Source organism: Mastomys coucha, unplaced genomic scaffold (genome assembly GCF_008632895.1).
Source record: "Mastomys coucha isolate ucsf_1 unplaced genomic scaffold, UCSF_Mcou_1 pScaffold15, whole genome shotgun sequence".
Taxonomy (NCBI): Eukaryota; Metazoa; Chordata; class Mammalia; order Rodentia; family Muridae; genus Mastomys; species Mastomys coucha.
The window spans coordinates 28619343-28643514 of NW_022196897.1; the positions used below are offsets into that span (position 1 = coordinate 28619343).

Here is a 24172-nt window from a genome sequence, read left to right on the forward strand (position 1 = left end):
CAAACTTGCTGCAATCACATGAGGTTTATTTGGGATAGGCTGGTACCAGGGTCGATCTCGTGACCATACAGACCAGAGGAGTTCGATCCCGAACACAAGAAGTGAGGGGGTATTTAGAGGGAAAAACCACAAACTGGGGGGGGGGAGTGAGAGAGTTACCAAGGAAACATAACATAAAAACAGTGGAAAATTCCAAAGGGACCCAACCCCTGGTTGAATCAGGTCACAAGGAAGTCGTCCTGCACACTTATTGTCTAGAGGAATGTGGTTTGGTCAACGCTATCTTCTTAATGCTTAATGACTGACCACTGTCCTGTACCTTATTCTGGGCAATGTTATCTTAATGACTGACTGCTATTCTGTTCCTGGAACTGGCCAGTCCACATTCCTGGCTCGTTACAGAGACTTCCTATGCCTTCTTTAAGTAAAGGTTATACATTAATGCATTTCCATTAACATGCTTTTTCTAAATTTCTAAATTTAGTCTTTCAATAAAATATTGATTGAGTGTATCTATACAAAACTTCATTAATAACATAATTATGTTTTTTAATTCTCTATGAACCTGTGGACCTATTATAGGTGATAAATATTTAGCCAGATAATTACTCCTAACTGGTATGCATGCAAACATTTTTTTCAGTAAACTTCTTATTCGTCTTATGATTTGAATCTATGGATAAATTTGTGATGAACTTTTTACCATGTGACCATGTGATCATGTATTCTGAAAGATGTATAAGTGCTGATAACAAAGAAGATCCCACCCCCCTTATCCCCATTTTCCTAGAATTCTCCTTGTCTGGCTTTTGTTAGCATTATTCTCCTTATCGCCTCTCTTCTCTTATTATCTCTTCTTAACACTCCTTATCCTGCTTTTCTTACACCCAGTTTATTCACCTTTTTGTTAGACTCCCACTTACGCTCCTTTTCTTGCAAGACCCTTTTCTTAAGAATGCTCTCACAGGAAACTTTTTTACAACTCAGAAATAAATGGCTAAAGTCATTTTTCAAAGTGTCCTTTTCCCTTCCGGTGACTTCAACTAGCAGGCTGAAAGTTAGAGCACAGCAATTCCTGCAGAGATAGAAGAAAGGCTACTTAACCTAGTCTCCTGCTGTTTTAGGATGAGGTGCTAAACAGTTTCTTGCCTAGGAAGAACTCAGAATGCAAGTCAGCTACTGAGGCAAAGTATAATTTGATCTCAGAATTGAGATCTGGCATCAATGGGAGGTCCTTGGTCCTGTGGAGGCTCCATGCCCAAACATAGGGAAATTCTAGAGTGGTGAGAAGTGGGTGGGTAGGTGGGGAAGCACCGTTGTAGAAGCAGCAGGAGGGGGTATGGGATAGGGGGCTTGTGGAAGGGAAGGATGGTAACATTTGAAATGTAAGTAAATAAAATAACCAATAATGAAAAGGTAATTGAGATAGAAAGAACATTTTATCATTATTCAGCAACCCTAAATTTCTCATAAGACTATATAACTTTTACCCACTCTGATGCTCTTTCCCTGCCTCAGAAAGGGTGATCCACCAGGACTGCCCCTCCCACCCCTGGCAGTTTCTCCTAACAATTGCAGTGGGGACTGTCTCTGACTTGGTTGCCTGCCTTTGGAATTATTTACCTTAGTTGGGCTGCCTTGTGTGTACTCAGTAGGAGAGTACACCAGCAGCCCCTCTGCTCTATCTTCTAGCCAACCTACTAATACTAACAACGTGTTGTCTCCTTTACCAGCTTCTCAGATAGACCCCGATGTCCAGAACCCCTCTGTTGGTAAACATCATTCTCCTGTTGTCACCCAATTACTGGACTCTACCAGGTACACAACCTAAGGTCAATAACCCCTCTCTCTTCAGAGCCTCAGGGGACATAAGCCTAGATTTTCTGACCTCTTAAGGAAAAAACTTCTTCATCCTACATCTTTCCCCTTTAACTCCCCTATTCTAGCAGTTAAGAAGCCAAATAGAGGTTCCTCTTCATCCTATTGTGGCTAGCCCTTACACACTTCTTTCCACTATCCCCTCAGGGACTTCCAATTTTTCAATCCTAGATCTCAAGGATTTGTTTTTCTCTACCCCTCTAGACCCCCAGCCTCAATGTATTTGCCTTTACCGGGACAGATTCTGATATCCTTCTCTACCCAACATACCTGGACTATTTTACCTCAGGGATTCTGGGACAGCCCAAGCCTATCTGGTTAGGCCTTGCCTTCTGACTTACTGTCTCTGTCTCTCCCTATATATAAGATTGTGCTTAATATAGATGGCACCCTTCTCTGTAGCTCCTCTCTAAAAATTTGCCAAGTTGACACATCTGCTCTTCTAAATTTCCTTTCCAGTCAAGGCTACAGAGTCACCTTCTAAAATGCAACTGTCCACTCCTTATGTTACCTATTTGTGACTAAAAATTACCCCAAACCACAAAGCTATTACCTTGGATAGAAAGAATCCTATTTAGTCTCTAACTGTTCTTTTTACAAAGGAAGAGATTTTATCATTCCTAGGAATAGCTACTTTTTTATGTTCCTGGGTTCCTTCCTTTTACCTCCTTTCTTATCACTTATATGAAGCCGCATTAAGCCCTAGCCTCCAAGAGATCACCCCTTGCCCCTCCCCCCAATTTGTTGTCCCAGCCTCCCTCCAGTCAGACAGTGGTCCTGAATTTACTTCCTAAATTTCTCAAATTTGTCTACGGCCCTAGAAATCCCCTAGCATTTTCATATTCCCTACTACCCTCAATCTTCAGGTAAGGTAAAAATAACCAACTGCTCTTTAAAAACCACTCTAGTCAAGCTGTAACAGGAACTTCACCTCCATTGGGTAAAACGCCTACCTCTGGCTCTTTTCAGGCTATGAGCTCTTTGAATTCATGTATGGACTTCTGGTCCTAACTTCTGGTCTTTCACCTAAATGCTCTCCCCTCTCAGACCATCTACTCACGCCATTACTTTGCCACCTCCTATGGAATATTGCTGACAACCATCTATTGCAGCCACACCTTGTCCCCTGTCCACTGTCTGTCAACATTGGAGACCAAGTCCTTCTATCCTCTCCAGACCATCAGCCCTCACCCCTGTCTCCTAAATGGCAAGGCCCTTTTAAGGTAATTCTCATGACCCCTACAACTGCTAAACTCAAGGGACTCTCTCATTGGGTCCACCTTTCTCACCTCAAACCTTTCATCCCTCCAACTAAAACTTCTCCATACACATTGACCCTAACAGGACAGTGCTTTTTGTTAAACTCCAAAAAAACATCAGACCTGTGAAGAGCTTTTGCTGCTGCCGCTTATAGCAACTTGCTGCTTATAGAAATTTAGCAAGTGCTTGTCACTGGGCTCTGGTGGAAGAAGTAGGAACAGATAAGAATATTCACATTTGGGCTGATGCAAGGAAAAAGGTGAACACAGCCAAGGAATGTGAGACTTCCCTTTTGTGTTGCTAATCCTTATAAGCCCTCAGACCCAGTGACTTGGGGACTCTGCTTACTGCTTTGTGAGATTACTGGTGTGATCTCTTTGTTCTTTGCCTTGTTTAATCACTTTGTCTTTGATCTGAGAGCTGACCCTATTCTCTGCTAGTACCTAGAATGGTAGAATGGCTGGCTGGAAAACTTAAAGCTGCTTCAGCCTCAGCACTGGTTGGAGTCATGTTATAATGTTTGTCTAATTGTCTTTTCCTTTTCAGTCCCCACTCCTGTGCTCAAGGCCCTGTGGAATGACTGAGCTGGCTTCATCAGAGACCACCCACCTTGTCCCTAATCCCATAAAATGAAACTCCACTTCTGCAGCTTCCCTTGACCTCACTGGGTTAGACATGGGCTTCTCATACTCCTCCTGCTTTTCATTTCCATCCAGGGTAGCCCTTATATATGGAGATTTGAAGTCCAAGAAACCCCAACAGGTAACAGTATTTCCAAATAGGCTCAGGAAACTGCTCCATAGCTGGATGCCAGGATTAGATCCAAATTGCTGTCATCTCTATATCTGTTATCCCATTTAAATATTATTATCTCTTTACTTGCTTTCTCTTTGACCAGACAAAAGGTGATTGTAAAAAATGACTAGATGAATATGGGGGCTGCCCATGTTGGTCTCGTCAGATTCATATGCTATGACCATGGACCAATCACCTCTTCTACCAACAATGTAAGACACTCCTTTTCTACAAGACCCACAGAATCCCAGGTGGGAAACAGGAGTTGTTGGTAAGCTTGTAAGACCCTGTCGAGCCTTAGCTTACTGGAGACCCCCTGAGTGAATCACATGGAGCCTGATCGATGCAAAGAGCATGAGGATTTTTGTTCCAATGCACTGGGGCCATCCCAGACCCTAAGGAAAGGAGGCAACCCTGCACAGCTTGTTCAGTGAGTTTTTACACAATTTTCAGGGCAGCAGCCATTAGATACAATGTGATTGGTAGAACATTATGACTTTTTAAACTGATTTGTCTTTAGGGAATGAGGTGGCAAGGACTTCCCTTGTCTGAAGGTGGGCAAAGGTCCACCCTGCAGAATGTGCCCCAACCCACAGGTTGTTTCTCACCCTGTGATCTGAGGAATGTTAATTAGCTTTTCCCTTCTGGAGAGTTCCTCCCCTACCTTCCTAAAGTTCCCCAGCTTATCTTACTAAGGACATTCCTGGCATCCTGGTGTTTTTCTGAGATGTCCCTATTTACTTGGATCTTACAAGCTCTACCATAAAAATCAAGCTAGGTCTCCAGTAAGTACTTATATGCATCCAGAGAAAATATGTCTCAATTGCCCAACCTCTAGATATCAGAATAGTAGGGGAAGTTATCAAACACTCCTCTGAGGTCTTTACCTCTTTGACACCACCCCTCATAAATGGCAATTACTTGTCATGTCACCTTTTGCTTCAGACCTTTACCTTGGCATACCAACTCCTTAATGTCACTGACCTGGTCGCTTTAAAGACTGCTGGTTATGTGTACCCCCTGGAACTAGCTCTCAATTGCCACTTACAGCCTCTCCAGTGATACTGCCAAGTAACCTTTGTTAGCATCAGGGCCTCCGAAGCCCGTGACATCATATCGGTGGGCCTCACAGACCTGTTGCCAGGCCAACAACTGCCATATTCCCAGAATCCATTGGGCTCACCTCCCACTTTTACCTGTGGCTACTATGTTACTACATGCATATATATATGGGGAACGCTCCTCCCTCTTTCTCTCTCCCCCTCTTCTCTTTCCACTACTAACCTCTCTCTCCTTCTCAGTTAAACATCTGACTTGTGGAACTGTTTGGGCTTAGTGTATGGTGTGTCCTGACTTGAGCCACTGTTCTAACACATCAACCTTACCTCACCTTTTGTCCGATTCCCTGACTCTGATGTTGCCGTGATTTCATACCTTTCCTCTATTCCTCTTTTTGGCATGGCAAACTGTTTTAAGACCTCCATGACATGTTCTGTAGGAACACTAAGCTCCATAGACTGAAATAGAACCACAGCTCATCTCTGCCACAATGTGCTTCAGTCTAAAACATGCCAGTTCTTTGTGGCACTCAGGTATATCATCACCTACCCACCAGCTGGTCAGGAGCTGGCATGTTGTTACTCCTTTTCCCTGAACTAGGAGTAATCCAGGGCAATGAGTCCCTGCCAATTGCAGTTGTAGATACGATAGCTACCCAACATAGGAGGATGGTCCAGGCCATGCTACTCTTGGTCACTGTGGGAAAAGCCATAGGTACCAGTACAATTGCAGGGGTAAGACTTCCATAACCCAATAATAGTAAATTCACTTCTGAGCTCGATACTGGTTTTCAGGTATCAAGCTTACAATCCAGAAACAGATCATTGGATTCTTTGGCAGCTGTGATGCTAGATATCCTGACAACTAAAGAGCGTTGTCTTTGCCTGTTCCTACAAGAAGAATGCTGTTTCTATGTCAACCAATACAGGATAGTGAGAAATAAAATCCAGGAGCTACAATTACACATGCAGAATTTCAAGGTACATGAGGCCTCCAATTCCTGGATTTTTGAAAACCCTATATGGAAGTAGATATTCCCTTTTGTAACACCTTTACTAGTCATCTTCCTGACATTATTATTTGCTCCCTGCCTCATTAATCTTGTTTCTATATTCCTTCAACAACAAATATAAAAAATTTCTAACCATACTATTAATCAGTTTCTGTTACAGGATTACCAGCTGTTGTCCACATAGGAGCCACTATCCACAGAGGAACCTGATGTGAACATTTACCAAGTGGACCCTCTGGCAAGAGTCAGCTACACCCCAAAATTGACAACACCCTAGACAGCAGGAAGCAGTTTCAGAGACATGAAACCTCTATTCCCTTTTCACCATCAGCTTTTCCCTCCCCTCCTATTCCTTCTCTTTATGATAAGAAAAAGGGAGGTATGTTGGTATTAGGAACCAGCTTTGCAGATCTCCTCTGAACCTAGCAATGACAGTGATGTCACTCATAGGTGACAGGGACCCGCAAATCTGTTGCCATAGCAATCGCCATACATTCCCAACACCCATTTGGCTCACCTTCTACCTTTACCTATAAGCAGTTATATCACAGACTAAATAAAAGGTGGAAACTCTTGAGCTTCGCTCTCTCCCTTCATCTCCATCACATCCTTTTTGTGCCACCTCCCCTAAACCTCTCTCATGTGGAACTGCATTGGCCTGGTATGGTCTGTTTGGATATGAGCCTTGATTCCAACACAAGAAGCTTCTTCTCTTTCAGTGCATTCAAAATTGACTCAAAATGGACTAAAACTGCTGGATTAAAACACAGAATACTTCCTTACATTTTTAAAGACATGTGTTTTTTTAATAAGAATTCAGGCACCCCTGGCAACCCTACCCCATTCCCCATGAGGGTTCTGGGTGGGGTATGTCTGCCTCATGGGCCAACTACTCTCATTGTTTTTTCAGTGACCCAGTGAGGTATGGTGAGGAGAATCACAGAGAGGCTCTTGCTTCTGGCACCAAGCGCCCTTCCCCATGCGTGGGACAGTGCCAGGTGGGGAGTTTGACTGTGGTGGTATAACTGTCAAATGGTAAGCAAGTGTCCTAAAGTGAGCTCAGGAAAGACAGAAATCTCTCGTGGAGCAGAAGGGCAAAAGCTCCCTTTATCTTGATTTTCAGTACAAATACAGACCTTGAAAGCAGGGCCTCATGATCCTTCTGACCTTTTGGTTTTTAAGCAAGAGGTGTCAGAAATGTTACCACAGTGATAACTGTCTTGTGGTAGCTAAGAGTTCATAGTGACGTCACATTTTTATCCTTCATCACTTTTTGATCTTCCTATCATTGTGAAGTAGAATTCACCAAGCGTTGGATTGTTCACCCACTAATAGGGAATGTGAGCTTGGTTTAGACTGTCGTGAGACAGGTTAGTTTTACTGTACTGATGATATGTTGTTGCCATGGTAATCCTGCTCGGTACGAGAGGAACTGCAGGTTCAGACATTTGGTGTATGTGCTTGGCTGAGGAGCCAATGGGGCGAAGCTACCATCTTGTGGGATTATGACTGAACCACCACTAAGCCAGAATCCTGTCCAGGCAGAACGATAAGGCAGCCTTTGTTGGCCCTGGATAGCTGGGTCCCGGTCTGTCCCCGCCTGGAGGGTCCCCTCGTTGGGCCCCTTGCATGGGGTGCATACCCCCACTGGGTGACCAGACCTGGGTCTGGTCTGGAGAGCCATTTGTCCTGAGAGACAGGGTGCGGCTGGGAAAGAGATCGCCATAGGTGTGGAACCTATCAATAAACCATACATAGATGACCTGCTTCTGAGTTGGGGTTTCATATGCAGCCGAGCAGCTCCCTCCCTACATCCTATTGAAAGTCAGTCTTTGAAACAAGGGTTTGTAAAAGTAGAAATCATGACAGCTAAGGAAAGGAGTAAAGTAAAGACATTAGAGGAAAATAAAAGTAAAAAAAGAAAAAGAAAAAAGAATTCAGGCAAAAGTAGATGAATGATACTACTTTAAGTTCAATATTTTTTGCATGATAAGGAATAAATTAACAGAATAAATATTTGACCTACAGAATATTAAGAGTTACTTGTAAACTCTAACAGGGTTCATATTCATAATTTATAAGAAGGCTAACTCCATAGTTAATATTTGTTCCAATTAAAAATGAGCAAAAGAATTGAACAGATGTTTCTCAGCAGACAAAATTACCTAAGAAGTATACAAAGAAACATGCGATATAGTTAATGATCTAGAAAATGTAAGTCAAAATGACAATGAGTTACCATATTATCCCAACTCACCTATTATCAAAAGGACAGTATGAGTAACTGAATGTGTATGTGTGTGTGTGTGTGTGTGTGTGTGTGTGTGTGTGTGTGTGTGTGTTTGCTGGTGTCCATGTCAATAGGTGAAGATGCCTCTATACTGTGCTGGAGATGCATGTTAGTATAATCTCTGTGGAAAATAATATAGAACTTTTAAAATTAGATACAAATAAAGCAAATAATGATCTAGCAATCTCACTACTATATTCAATGGGAATAAAATTCTTCTGTCAGCATGGTATGTGCTCTCTATGGTTAGTGTTTTCACATAGCCAAGAGAGAGAATCAACCTATGTACCTAAGTGTGTCAACTGGTAAACAGCTAAAGAAAATATGGTAATCATATCACTCTAAAATGCTATTTGGTCACAAAAATTCTATCACAGGGAATAATGATAATACATTGAGAAAGAATTATATTCAGTGAAATAAGGAAGTAGAGGAAAGCTCTCACACCATCACTCTCCTTTGGGGAATATAAGCAAGCTGATCTTACGGAGAGACAGAGCACAGAAGCTGAAGAAGGTAACAACTTGGGGAAAAGTTGTTTAAGGATACAGAATTGGGTCAGAGGAAGAAAACAGCCTGCTATTCTAAGGGAATGTCTATCACTAACAATATCTTATTTACATTTAGGATAACTGGAACAGAGGGTTTTTGAATATCCTTCAAATGAAGAAAAGGTCTATGTTTAATACATCATACACTCTCCAATCATTGCATACGAGCACAGGTATATTATATGCCCCACAATATATTTATTTTTATTAATGAATAACTAATTTAAATGTTCTCAAGTATGCGATCTTTAAGACAAAAAGAATACCTTGATTTTGAAAAATTTCCCCCAATATTGTGACCACGCCAGAAATAATCATGGTCTAGACATCAACAAGGAAAGCAAGGTTACAGTCACAGCTGTGAGTGTTTTTAATATGACAAAACTCTTTCTAGGTCACCCACAATTATTGTACTCATCATGGGTAACAATGGGAGCATAAGACCAAAAAATACAAATCTCATCTCTGGGATAAGAGAAAGGTTTTCTGAGGAGCTACAAAAGCATTTTCTGTATTAGGACATTACAGAAAATAGATTCACTCTGAGAATATTCACTGAGTATGTTCATTACCTGGTTATGTTTTCCAGTATTAATTAGTATTTCCATTCACAATTCATATTGTATTCCACTTAATCTTCACAATACTTGGAATAGATTACATATTTACATATCAAAACTTCAGTCTATAAGAACTAAGCCGTTTGCCTAAGCTAATGATCATTAAGTTTAAGAGGTAGATGAAGAATTTAGGTGTATGATTCTCTGATCAAGGTTACTGATTTTAACACAAACTGAATCTCATAAAGGCTGATCTCATTACTTCAATGTTATATAAACAGTTAACTCTCATCTATCAATGAAATTTAAGCCACCACTGGAGAATACAAGGTACCAAAATGTCAATCAGTGCATTGCTTCCTTCTTCAAGAAATTCAAGCCGGGCTGTGGTAGTGCACACCTTTAATCCCAGCACTTGGGAGGCAGAGGCAGGCGGATTTCTGAGTTCGAGGCCAGCCTGGTCTACAGAGTGAGTTCCAGGACAGCCAGGGCTACACAGAGAAACCCTGTCTTGAAAAAGAAAAAAAACAGAAAGAAAGAACAAAAAGAAAAAAAAAGAAAAAAAAAGAAAAAAAAAGAAATTCAACCAGTGCACACCAAGTATCTTTACGTGAACTCATACCTTGCTTTATGGGAAGGAATGGTGCACACATCTACTATAAAGCTTAAGGCTTTATTTGTATTATTTGAACCCATGACTTTATTGCTAGTCTGAATATCATAGCTAGTTGTTATTTTGAGAAACAAACAAAAAAACCCACAGTTAAATTATGGTCAGTTGGTTTGCGTTTTTCTGTAAATAAAGCTTTATATGAACAGGGCCTATTCTAATTCTTCCATGTTCTGTCGGCCTCAGCACTGTAAGGAGCTATAGACCATTTAGTCTGTAAAGTTTCCAACATTTATTATATGGCCTTTAACAAGGTATTTTTCTCCCATTTCAGATCTTCTTCAAGGCATCAAAAGGCTGAGAAATGGGAATTCTGTACTACTGACTGATCCTGGGGTGGTGGGTGGGAAAACACTGCCCCAGCTGTATAGCCAGTTAGGAATAGCTCTTCACATGCTGAACTTTTACAATCTCCAGTGTTAACACCTCTAGAAGAGATAAAGAACATGTTGGGATGTCATGATTATGTACCTGCTGTGAGGCTTATTCAGGAGACAGCATAATTATTATTCTACCAACATTTCATGTGGCAATATAAAAAAAGGTACAAAACCCTCAATGGATATGATAAGATTATCTGGGAACACAGTCCAATTTGCCCGTTTTCAGAACTTTGGAAGTGACTTAGATCCATATAATGACTCTTTTCTCAATTTTCTCTTTTCTCCTTTATCCCACTCAAGTTCAGTTCAATTTAAAACTGGGAATAAATTCATTATGTCTCCCAGAGTAAAAGTTATGAAAGATCTTCTTTAGAATAACAAGTGTACTTAATAAAGTTTTCAATATATCCACAGACTGTTTGTGTATTGAATAGATTATTCAATTAAATAAGTTTATACAATTAGATATTTTAAAATGTCTTGATAGGTTTATGTTAGAAAAATTTACAATACACATTTTGAAAATTATTATATAAAGCTCTAATTTTGAAACATGCAATTAACTTACATGTCGTTGTGATCCATCGTATTCACATCTTTCAATTTTTCCTAAGCTGCCATCTGAGAAATACAGCTTTTCTGCACGGTGGTCAATGGTGAGTCCATTTGGAGTGAGTATGTCTGTGCTGACCACCACATGTGCGTTTTTTCCAGTCAATGTGGCTCTCATAATGCTGGGATGTTGTTCATTCCAATTCGTCCAGAACATTAAACTGATTAAAGTGAAAATTATAAGAACAATTGGAAAAATAATATTAAGAATAAGAGCATCTGTTGAGATAGAACAATGTGAAGTTGTTTAATATTTTCTTCTTAGTCTATGACCATATGGATGTCTAAATAATAAAGAATGAATAATTTTTTTTCATAAATAGCTTCCTGGTTTCTATTGAAAATCCCAGAGTCACACAAATACAATTGCCCTGTATGTGCCTTAAGATACAACTTTAATTATGTAGAGGCAATCTGATGCATAATAAAGAATAATTAATTATGTAACTAAACAAGAACAAAACTGTAATCTTACTTTTTCAGAGAAATAAAGTGATCAGATTTCCATATTTCAATAGTTTTTATGTTTTTATTCATACAATGTTATTGTAATTATATATATATATGTATATATATACATATATAAAATTTAAGAGTATTTCTGGGGTGTTTCAAACAATTAACTAAAGTATCTGTTATATACAGATGTTAGACTAATGTCTGTACAAGTGTGCTGAGAGGAAGTCCTTAGAGCTCAGCAGGAGGGTCCAGAGCCTCTAAGCCTTATCTTCATTGAATAGTTCTTTTCATGCATATAGGACTTTTCTTCAACGCTATCTGATATATGTTGCTACGAAGGGGTAAGATTATCCCAGAGCTGAACGGGGAATCTCACTGGCATGGACTTCCGTGTTCCTTGCTCCAATGTAACCATTGTGGATCTGACATGACGTCGCCGGGAGAAACCTTCCAAGTATGATATCAAGGAGGTAGTGAGGCAGGCACCCGAGAGGCCACTAAAGGGCATCTTGAGCTATACTGAGGACCAGGTTGTCTCCTCCGACTTCAACAACAACTACTTCTCCTCTGCCTTTGATGCTAGGGCTGGCATTGTTCTCAGTGACAACTTTGTAAAGCTCCTTTCCTGGTATGACAGAGAATATGGCTATAGCAACAGGGTAGTGGACCTCAAGGCCTTCATGGCCTCCAAGGAGTAAGAAATCCTGGACTACCCACCCCAGCAAGGACACTGAGAGCAAGAGAGAGGCTTTGGTTGCTGAAGAGTCTCCAACCCAACTTGGCCCCCAACTCTGAGCATCTCCCTCACAATATCCATTCCAGAACCCCATAATAACAGGAGAAGCCTAGGGAGCCCTACCTACTCTCTTGAATGCCATCAATAAAGTTCGATGCACCACCACATCCCAAAAAGAAAAGGAAATGCAGAACAGAAAGGCAAATGAAAGGGGTTGGGTAAGCTAGAAGTGTGAATCCTCTATGTATCTGTAAAGAAAATCATGTTTAGCCTATAGGAATCAAGAAAATCTACTAAAGTGGTATTTTATAATTATAACCAGATTGTCTATATATTCCAACATAAAAACTAAAGCCAATCTAGGTTTATGATCATCAATATTACTAAGAAAGTTCCAGAGAATTTTGTTCAAATAAATTTCTGTACCATATTGAAATCAAAGCAAGTATTTCTAGCTGTTAATTTAAAAAAACTCACACATATCTCTAGTGTCTGTTAAAATATAACATTTGTTTTTCCTCAGTTCTAAGAAATTGGGAAGTGTTGAGTTCTGTGAGTGAGCAAAGGCAACAAAAAATAAAATTATCAACATTCCTAGCAATAAATTATTTTTTTAAGATGCAAGGTTAGTTAATTAAATCATTTTTATTTAGACACATAATATATGATATTAAGTTCACCATTCCCTTACAATATTTTCCTAGGTTCTTCCTTTTCAAAGTTTGGAGCTATTTTCCTTTCTTTTCTTTTCTCAACTGACAGACAAGAATATGGAGAATGAAAAATTCAATTTAGAGCAATCCAAGATTACACAAATTAGTGGTATCTGAGTCAGGTCTGGAATTCAAATATTCTATTATTTATGATTATTAATTTTTCTTTAAAATATGTATTGGTCAACTGGTAACAAAAGGTATTTAAATGTGTCATCAGTATAGATATGCAGATGATGATTAAAAATTACTTTTAATGTTTAAAATTTAATTATTTAATGTTCAGTTGAAACTCTTTGATGTGTATAATTCAAATGTGTGGTTTCTAGTTACAACATAAAAGTGTTCTTGGCCTATTTTATACCTAATTTTAACAGATGAAGCAGCCATCAATTGATAATTATTATAAGTAGTAGCAGGAGTCATCTACCTGTGATTATTTTAATTAATGTATTCAATCCTTTGACCCATTTTTCACTCTTACTGTAGAACAATTATTACTGTGCTCATCATGACATGATGTTCAATTAGGGTATTAAGTCTAACCTCTGTTGCAAAGAACTTTGACAAACAGTTCTATGATAGCAAGGCTTCTAGCCCTTTCCCTCCAAGAATGGAGGTCAGTAGTTAAAAGTTTCATGCCTCATCTTTTTCAGCTGCTTGAGAAAAGTTATTTCAATTTTACTCAAGGAAGACTGGGTGGATATTAATGTGATACAAATGGAAAAAGAAAAAAATCAAACTATTCTTATTTGTAGATGATACGGTATTATATGCAAGAGATTTAGAAAAGTTCACCAGGAAAGTTCTAGGAAAAAAAACTTCAGCAAAGATGCAGGGTACACAATTAATTTGCAAACACCAGTGGCCTTTCTACACACCACCACCAAAGATACGACAAAGAGATCATTTGAAATAACATCAAAGACAACAAATTACATTGGAATAAATGTAAGCAGTGAAGGAAAGTACCCCCTTCAAGGAAAATGTTAAACCACTTAAGACAGAGATTAAGAAAGACACTCAAAAACAGACAGACATCAAATGCTCATGTATTGGTGGATTGGAAGAATTAATATTCTGAAAATAACCTTTCCAACCAATCAATTTACACATTCAATGTAATTCTAATCAAATCTCTACAATACTTTATATATCAGTAGAGAAAGACAAGACCTAAAGTTCATATGGAAACCGAAAAGAGAACGTATAGCGAAAGAAATCCTGAACAACAACGAAGATAATACTCAAAGGATTACAACTCTAGATTTCAAGATGTATAACAGAACTATAGTAATAAAACCAAAATTGTACTGGAATAATACAGTCATCTAAGTCAATTGAATAAAACAGAACAGGCCTGAAAATAGAAAATTACCATCTACTATTTGACAAAGAGGAGAAAACATATGAGAGAAAAGGCACCATTATCAACAATTATTGGAAAAATTGGATGTGTACATATAAAATAGTGACACTGTATTCATATTCATCATCCTACACAAAATTATCTCCAATCAGAGACCACAATTTGAAACCTGAAATACTAAAACTGCTATTTTAAAAAAAAAAAGCATAGACAATGCCCTACAAGATTTAGGTACAGGAAAGGACTTCCTGGAATGTGTTCCATTTGGTAAGACTTGTCAAGTGAGACCTCTTCAAACTAAAAATCTTTTCTACTGCTAAGAAAATAATCAATTGATTGAAGAAAGCCTCAGGCGAGGGGAGAATGTTTTTTAGGTACTAATATCCAAACTATATACTTAACTCAAACACCTGGAAAGTCAAAGAAGTGAGTGACCAAATGAAAAATCAGCTGAGGTTTAAAAACGGAGCAGCAATTATGCAAATGTGAACTCAAGCAACTCAACAATTTCATGTCTCTCACATCAGAATGGCTCATAAAATTACTACCAGCAACTGCTGATGAGATGGGGGAGAAAGAGCAATCCTCATTTACTTTTGGTGGTATTGCAAACGGGTATAGCCCTTGTGAAAAATCAGTGTGGAGAATCTTCAAGACACTAAAAATAAATATACCATGTAAACCAGCTATACCACTTCTTGGTATAAAACCAAAGGACTTAAATTCTTACTCCACAGATACTTGCTCACCCTGCTTCATTGTTGCACTGTTCACTCACTACAGCCAAGGAATGGAAGCAACCTTAATATCATTCAGAAGATGGATCAATGGGTAAATGAAGCATGGTAGATAGATATGATGGAATATTTATATTATTTAGCTACAGAAACTGAAATGAAGTTTGCATCCAAATAAGGACCTAGAACATATTATATTGAAGATAACCAAGACATATAAAGACAAACCTCAGAGGTTCTCTCTCTTCTATGGTACCTAGCTTCAAATCTTAAGATGTGAGTATACACCACCAATGAAATGGCAGAAAGCAGGAAAGTATAAAGGCAACATGGAGGAATGGGGGGGTTCTGGTAGAGAGAATGATACAGGTTATTTGAAGTAGGAAATAAAGAACTGGGGATATATATATATGTATACATATATATATAGTTATGCATATATGTATATACATATGTGTATATATATATGTATATATATATATATATATCACTTGAGATGACAAAAACTCTGGACTAGTAAAACTCCAGTACCAGTCATGAGAAATTTCCATTACAGTGGTTGGTCAGTTGGCCAGGAAAGTCCAAATAACTCACGAAAGTATATATACACTCTTGCTATCACTCTTGTGCACTTTTCAGAATTTGAAGGAATGTTGATATTAGTGAAGCAACTACATACTTATGGCATAGAAATTAGAATCTAACCTGAATGCCTCTTTACTGTAGTCTAGCTTCTATAGTGGCAGAAATTATAGTACATGCTGCCAAGGGTGGTAAGAAATTAGAAGTACCGCTCATGTGTGAAACAACAAGCCACAAAAATGCTCAGAAAAATAAGATATCCCTAAAGGTACAATAGTGACCTTGATACGTCAGTGGCAGCCAAAAACTGTGTAATTGAACTGAAGAAGGCCCATCAATATGAGGAAAATTACTTCTGGTTTTAGAAACCTAGCTAATTTTATAAGACTAGTAGGTCATGGGTCTTAAAAGAGAATTAACTATTATCTCCTTGATAGATTGGGAAAATCCCTTCACAAATTTATAAATGTTATTCCATGACCATTGAGAGATAGATAGATGAGAGATAATAGATATGTAGATAGAAACACAATAACTTCTCATAATAGAAGCTTCCCTCTATAGAAAATGAAGACTATTACTGAGCACAATGCAGGGGACAACAGATTGTGAAGAACTGAGCCCCAGGGGGATACATTTGAAGGGTAGCTCCCACATCTATAACTCAGAGAACATCACAGGGGAAGGATCAGAAACAGTGCAAAACTAGTGTTCCAGAAAGTCTATGGATGTGTGATTGCCTCTTTAGAAATGGCTGCATAAACAAAACCTGGTCAATAATAATATCAAGAGACATGCTGCCATGGAAGAGAAAAACTTCACTGAAAAAATATGAGCAACGAATGTTTGCATAAAGAGGGAGATTAGCCCCTCCTAGGGATCAGCTCCCTAGTTGTTAACCCATACAAAGAGGTCAGCTCTAAATCTGAAAACACACACACACACACACACAGAGAGAGAGAGAGAGAGAGAGAGAGAGAGAGAGAGAGAGAAGGGAGGGAGAGACAAAGAGATAGAGACATATAGACACAAAGAGATACAGAGATAGAGTCAGAGACACAGAAAGACACATAGAGAAACAGAGAGATAAAAGACAGAGAGTGATATAAATACAATAAAGAAAATAAAGCTATAAATTTGATTGATCCCAGGGGTCTTAAAAGGGGTTGGAAGAAGTAGACATGGGAAGAGGTAGAATAAGGAAAGGAAGCAGAAAAGAAAGTGGCCTAATTATGTTATAATTTAAAATGGCAAAAAGACTGAGAGAATATGCATTAGTTTCAATTTTTCTCTTTCACATCTTTATCACCCCACAACAGAGGGAAATTTGAGAGGTGTATTTCTACCCAACTGCCTTGTGCTTCAGTTTTCTTGTAATGATGTTCTTTATGAATATCAGTCACTTCTACCATTTCTTTCTACATTTTTTTCCTCAGAATTATTTTTGCATATCTTCCTGTTGGAAATTTTTTACCCCTACTAATCTAAATTTCTGGACAGTGTACCAGCTAATGGATATAGTTGAAAAGACAGGTGTACACAGGAATTATTTCATTGTTTTTTTTTTCTTTCAGTTTCTTTTGGATTTTATTTTGATCCAAAGTTATAGAGATAATTGGTTAATATGGGAAAAACTAATTTAGGCATAAGTAATAAATTCTTTGTAAATTAATAAATCAATGCACTCTATGAACCATATCATTTTCTGCACTTTTACATTCATTATTTATACTAGTTATTATCAAACCTAATCCAAAGATAATACCCAATATTTAAGTAATCTGTATTTTAATTATTCACACACTGCTCCCAAAGAAGGAGGAGAAGAAGAAGAAGAAGAAGAAGAAGAAGAAGAAGAAGAAGAAGAAGAAGAAGAAGAAGAAGAAGAAGAAGAGGAGGAGGAGGAGGAGGAGGAGGAAGAAGGAGGAAAAGAAGAAGAAGGAGAAGAAGGAAAAGAAGAAGGAGAAGAAGGAGAAGGAGAAGAAGGAGAAGATTTATAGAAAGTAATTTTGAAGAAATCTTAATATTTAAAGCTAGTTCTCTGCAAAGTACAAACAGTAATCCATTCTCTTTACTATAATGAAGTTATAATAATATACCCTCTTACTTTTGGCATTCATCTAAAGCTAGCACATGAGGGTGGTCATCCTCTGACATGGTGATGACTGCTTCCCTGTCAATCGCTCCGGGCTGAGTCTGGTCTACTGTGTGCCTGGTGATGGATGATGTGCTGGAGCTGGTCCAGTACAGAGTATCCCAGGCTCTGTGATAGGCGAGGCCCTCAACAGAGCCCACATCTGATGGAAGAAAGTAGACAATAAATCACATTTTATTTTAAAAAGCCTTCTGACAGAAACAGTTTTCAAGATGAGTATAAACCCTATTTTGTCAACCATTTCTCCATAAATTCTGTGAACTGAAAATACAAATGTGATTCCTATAAGTAATATATTATGACATATAACAAGTTATATTCAAGGTGATATGTGTAAGTATTTGAACGTGTATATAGTGGGGAGAAATAGGTATTAAAAAGTTATTAAATACTTATTCATCCAGATATAAAAACCACAAATATCTTATTGCCCTTGGGTATAGAAAAATGATGGTATTCCATTTTGTGTCAAATAATTAATTTTTAATAAGTACATAGAACATAAAATTTTAAAACATTGTGAAAATCACTAGCCAGAAAGATCACATAGGTTTGATGGTGGTAAGTTTTCCAATGCTGCTGCAGATCTAGACATTTCAAGTGTAACTGAACACATCAGACTGACACTACCATCAAATAGGCACCTGAGTTGCTTCTGTCAGTCATCAGAGACATATTAGATTAAGCTAGACAGCAAGTTGCTTCATCCTGTTTTACCAATCTGGTCTAAAAACACAATGATTTCAAATGAATTTGTCTCTAAAACACATTACAAATGCAAAAAAGAGAACCAGCAGTCCAGAATTTAACACACAAGAATGATGGGTTGAAAAATAACGTGATCATGGCATCAATGCTGTAGCACCACATGCCAGTACCTGGGCAACAGAGAAGCAGCTCAGCCATCCTCAGAATTCACCTTTGTGTACAATTACATCCTTACACTGTTACTCTTTGTCCTGTGCCCAGTACAACAAAAGCTATACTCAAGTCACATCCAGATGTGAAATTGCAATGTGGAGCGTTGTGCTTTTCTACCCAGGAATCTCTCAGAAAAGTACTGAATTCTCACAAACACTGGTGGATATTAAGGGTTACTTTTACATTTCACAAGTGTCTTTGATGTTTCATAAGGGTACAAATAAATGAACAATTAAGATTTTTGAGTCAGGTTTCTTACATATGATCCATCTTTAGACACCTGTTTAGATTTTCTACATGAAATGGGAATATCTAAATAAATAGCTGGTGCTGCTGAACACTTCTATCTGCTACAAAATAGAAGCTGTTTTTCACATGTCATTTTGTTTTGTGAATAAAAAAACCTCTAAAAGTTCTAGCTTCTTTTTCTATGGAAACTGAAGTTTATCTCCAATGGATTCAAATGATTAAAGCAAAAGTTTTACTCCAGATCTATCTGTATCCAATTTCTTGTTCTTAATGGTACCTCCTTTGGGAATGCATGAAAGACATCTGTTCTCAATAGAAACCTACATGGAAACAAGTAAATGAGCCACTGGTTTCAATTTGTGTGACTCTAGGGAAATTGTGTAACAAGCAATTTGCCATGATAGCCTCCCCTGACGTAGGAATCAATCAGCATAAAATTAGTACAGAAACTTAGGCCAGAGACAATGGGAAGAAGACCAGACAACACATATGAAGGAAATCTATGCAGGTTATTTCCTGTGAATCACATGTTACCTGTTGGGAGTATGTGGTTGATAATTGTTCAAGGAACTTCAAGTATTAACTACAAACCTACTGCTACATTACTGCATTTATGTAATTGTATATCATTGATAAATATACTACCCATTGTTGGTAATGAAGTTCTCTTTGTAGACTTTTAGCATTTATGGGGAAAATGAGAAATGGCACATCTCTGACCATCTGAGAACAAGTCGAATTATACTTCCTTCCTCCTTCATGTCCCTGTGCAGGGACTTGGCAAGTCCTCTTTCCTCTTTCTCTTGCCAGTTTAAAAAAAAAAAAAAGAAGAAAAGAAAAGAAAGAGAGAAGATATTGCTTCTCAAATGAAAGGAGATAGATGCTCCCTTATGGGTAACAAATACAGAGCATAGAAGAACATAGTATGTGTGCTGTTCAGACATTCTCTTTGAGTTGTTTTTATATGAAAACTTAACTCTGATGGTTTAAATGAGAATGTGCTCAATAGGCTCTGATATTTGAATGCTTAGTCCCCAGTTGTTATTTATTTATTTATTTATTTACTTTTGACTTTTTGAGACAGGTTTTTTCTGAATAGCCCTGGCTGTCCTGGAACTCTGTAGACCAGGCTGGCCTCGAACTCAGAAATCCACCTGCCTCTGCCTCCCAAGTGCTGGGATTAAAGGCATGTACCACCACTGCCTGACATCCCAGTAATTACTGTTTGGGAAAGTTTAACAAGTGTGGTCTTGCTGGAGTAAGTATGTCACTTGGGAAACATTTTGAGATTTAAAAACAACACACCATTCCCAGTTTGCTTTTTCTGTTTTAAATTTGCTGTTTAAGATGGGAGTCCACAGCTTTCTGTTCCAGGCACCATACCTCACTTCCTGTCCATAAGGAGTCTTAATCTATATGGAAAGAACTATAAGGAAAACAAACTCTTCCTTCTCTAAATTATCCCAGTTATGGTATTTTATCACAGCAATACAAAATTAATTAATACACTTGCAGTTAAACTAACTGGGATCTAATAGATTTTTACAAAGGTTTCAGTAATGCGTTTCTTCCCCATGAAGAAAATTTGCATGCAAAATTGAATTCTATTAAAATATATAAAAAGAATATGAAAGTAGATTGAGTTTCCATATGATATCTTATAGTGCTTCTCAAAAATGTGGAGTTGTATAGTGCGTATATGCACTTGAGCACAATCATTTGAATATGTAATAAAATCTTATGGATGTTTTCAACATTGCAGAGTCACATGGTGTGTGTCTATCTACATATGTACATACCTATATGTATTTGAGCATATACCTATATGTATTTGAGCAATGAGTTTCCAAAATGGTCCACCAGCCAGTGTAAGAAGTTTGAGATGCTGATGCTGGTAGGCAATTATACAGTTAGCATAACATTGATATTTATTCCATCACCCAGACTGTAAATATCAAGTCCAGGAGATTGTTAAAGAGTTATATTTTGTTGGAAATTAAGGTATAACTAAGAAAAGAAAATGACAAGGCTGTCCTAGTAGTCCCATGTTTCTCACCTCAGTAAGTAATTGTGTTTGGGCAGAGTACATAGTGAAAACATACCTTCCTTACCACATACACTTGCCATCACATTGATAAATAAGTAGTCCTAATCCTCTCTGTCCATTTGAGGTGTAGCAGTTTGTTTTAACGAATAAGAGAAAAGGCTGAGTTGATTTTATAAAAGGGAATAGAGTGGACTGCAAATAAATAAGTTAATTAATAAACAATAAAATATAACAGGAAAATCAGTTTTATGGATATACATATGTCCATATTTGAACATAGTTATATGAAAAATAAAAATTAGATAAATGAATATAACATTACATATATATCAGTATATATTAATATGTATTATATATTAATATATATATATACATATATATATACTAGTAGTGGGAAAATTGACACTAATAACCTACCAATAATTCATTTAACAAATTCTCAAAGGACTTCGCTTGAGTGTAGCTACCTCACCCCTTCAGCTCAGCCTTTGGACTCTGGCATTCTCTGCTTGGAGTCTACCACCTGGGGAGCCAAGACAAAAGCTCTCTACAGACTGTCAGTTCTTCCTTGGAGCAGCTACCTGGAAACTCACCCTGAGATACAGACAAGCCTACCACCTGGAGACCTTCCGAGTTGCTGGGGACCTTGGCACCTTGGCGCCTGACTTCTTCTGCAGTGTCTTATGCAAATATCATGCAACCTAGAGATTCTTGGTTTCAGTTTATATATATATGTATATTCTGAATACCCTAAGTAAAGTACGAAGCCTTGATTGGGGCACAACTTGGCTTTGTGTTTCTCTTGTTCTCTAACCCTATATTTCAGGTCCTTTGGTCCTCTTCTGAGAGAACCCAAGTTCATGAAACTGCGGGACAGTTTCAGACAGAGTGTAAATTTCTCTCTGTTCTAGTTTGCTTTTGTTTCTGTTATAAACACCATAACCAGAAACAATTTGGTCAGGGAAGAATTTGTTTCAGCTTACAAATGGAAGACAGGACAGGAGCCCAAGTAAGCAGAACAACACATAGGATCTGAGCTAGCTGGCATGCTTCCTCTGGCATGCGTAGCTACATTTCTTACACAGTGTAGGCTATCCTACAAAGAAATGGAGTCCACAACATCAACCAGCAATTAGGAAAATACTACATGGACGTGTTCTTTTATGATAAAGGCAATCCTTTAGTAGATGTTTTCTCTTCCCCAATGACTCTAGTTTTTTGTCTAATAGGAGAACCTAAGAAACACAGTCTCATTACAAATGAGGAATAGTGGTAGCCATCCCACTATGTATTTATTGATCTAAAGGGAGGATAAGAATTTGCCTAACAGGAAAATAAATATGTTGTTACAGGCTCTGTTCTTTCTCTGGCTGAAGAGAATGTAGTGCAAAGACATCATGAAGTGTTAAAAACTCAGGAGCATCATTCAGCTGAAGAGAGTCTTCACCACCAGTTGAGTGAGTACTCCTTTTATTCTCAGTGCCTTATGCCATAGGCTGGAAGGCATTTAAGACTATAATACTGGTTATGAACAGTACAGTCTTTTTAAAATAGTCTTAGTTACTTTGACACAGAGAAATGACTTTGGTTTCCAACTGTAGAAAAAGTTTAAAATAAGTGCCTTCTAGACACAACACTTCTCAAAGGTCTTAACTTTTTACTTTCCAGACAAGCATGATTCTATGACTGTTTCAAGTCTCAGGTGGAAGAAGCTGAGGAGGAGGCTGACCCTGTAGCAGGACCAGCAGTCTCAATTATCCTGGACTCCTGAGATCTCTCAAATACTGGACTACCAACCAGGCAACATACACCAGCTGATATGAGGCCCTCAACACATATACAACAGAAAACTACCAGGCCTGGGTTCAGTCAGAGGAGATTTACCTAACCCTCAAGAGACTGAAGGCCCCAGGAAGTTTAGAGCTCTGGTGGGGTGGGAATTGGGGTGTGGGGACACCCTCAGAGGGGAGCAGGTAGGAGTTATGGGATGTGGAACAGTCGAAGGGTGGAACAGGAGGGGAATAAAATCTGTAGTTTAAAAATTAATTAATTAATTAATTAATTAATTAATGATTTAAAAACCTCTCTCTGTTGTTGACATTTTATATAGAATATGTTTGGCTCCTCTTTGATTTGTGCCTAACAAAACACTAATTTCTTACATTGGGCTTAAGTTGTATAATTTCCTTAGAAATATTTCAATATTTCTTTCTCTCATTCTCTCTAAAATTCATTCACAAAATTGTATGTTTATTAAGAAATATATAAGCAACTTTAAGTAGTGCCAACTGACATGAAAAAGAAATACAGTTAGCCTCAGTGACCTCCATGGTCTTCCTTGAAGTGAATTACAAGCAGAGAAAAATGATGGGTAGGAGTACAAGACAAAAAGGCAATCACAGCTTCCAATTCTAATCAGATTAAAGGATTTCTTCACTTTTTTTTTCATTGTAAGGAAAATGATATTTGTACACTCCTGATCATTTTACTAATGTCATTTGTTTGATAATATCAACAAAATTAGATTGCAAGCATACCAGATTCAGTAAAGCCTTTTGGTGACCACCTTTGGAATTTGGAGCTCTTCCAGGTAGAAGTTTAAAAGAATGCCATAAATCTTTGAACCTTCTGTACTTCATGGATGTCTTAATTTTTATCTTATTTACATTCAATCTAAACTCCAATGATCCTAGGATAATTAAATTCTACTTACCTGGATCTCCTTGATTGCCTTTCAAGGCCTAAAATTCAGCAAGAGTTGAAGTCTAAATGCTTAAATGTTTTGACTAGCTATGCATCTTATAAATAATTTTTGGTTGTCATCCTGAATTACAAGTATCAAGTAGCTAGATAGATATTAGAAGCCTTGAAGACAATTGAGGATAGAACTTCAGTTTCTATGATGACACCAGAAAGGGAGTCATTACTTTTCCTTAGTATTTAACTAACTTATAAGAAAAGGTAGAAGTATCTGAGTTTTGTTGAGGCTCATTAAGGAAAACCCATTTCTCTCCAGTTAAAATAATAGAACCAGATTGTATCTTTAACCTGGGTGAAAACCTGACCTTCCATACTATATACCATTTCCCTTGTCTTAAATATTAATCCAATTATGCCTGTCCATGACTCAGGCA

At 37.9% G+C, this 24172-nt stretch overlaps 1 protein-coding gene and 1 pseudogene across 7 annotated transcripts in view; one reads left to right on the top strand and one right to left on the bottom strand.

Moving 5' to 3' along the window:
• The window catches only part of LOC116090126, a 1191078-nt pseudogene that overhangs the window by 941165 nt on the left and 225741 nt on the right, over nucleotides 1–24172 (top strand).
• Lrp1b (LDL receptor related protein 1B) overlaps nucleotides 1–24172 on the bottom strand; it is a 1939581-nt gene that overhangs the window by 368472 nt on the left and 1546937 nt on the right. For all 7 annotated transcript variants that reach the window (XM_031370139.1, XM_031370141.1, XM_031370138.1 and 4 more), the window contains 2 exons: nucleotides 17774–17963; nucleotides 11027–11231 (listed from right to left, as the gene is read on the bottom strand). In XM_031370139.1, coding sequence (XP_031225999.1) covers nucleotides 11027–11231; nucleotides 17774–17963 — 395 coding nt within the window. The remainder of the gene's footprint in view (nucleotides 1–11026; nucleotides 11232–17773; nucleotides 17964–24172) is intronic.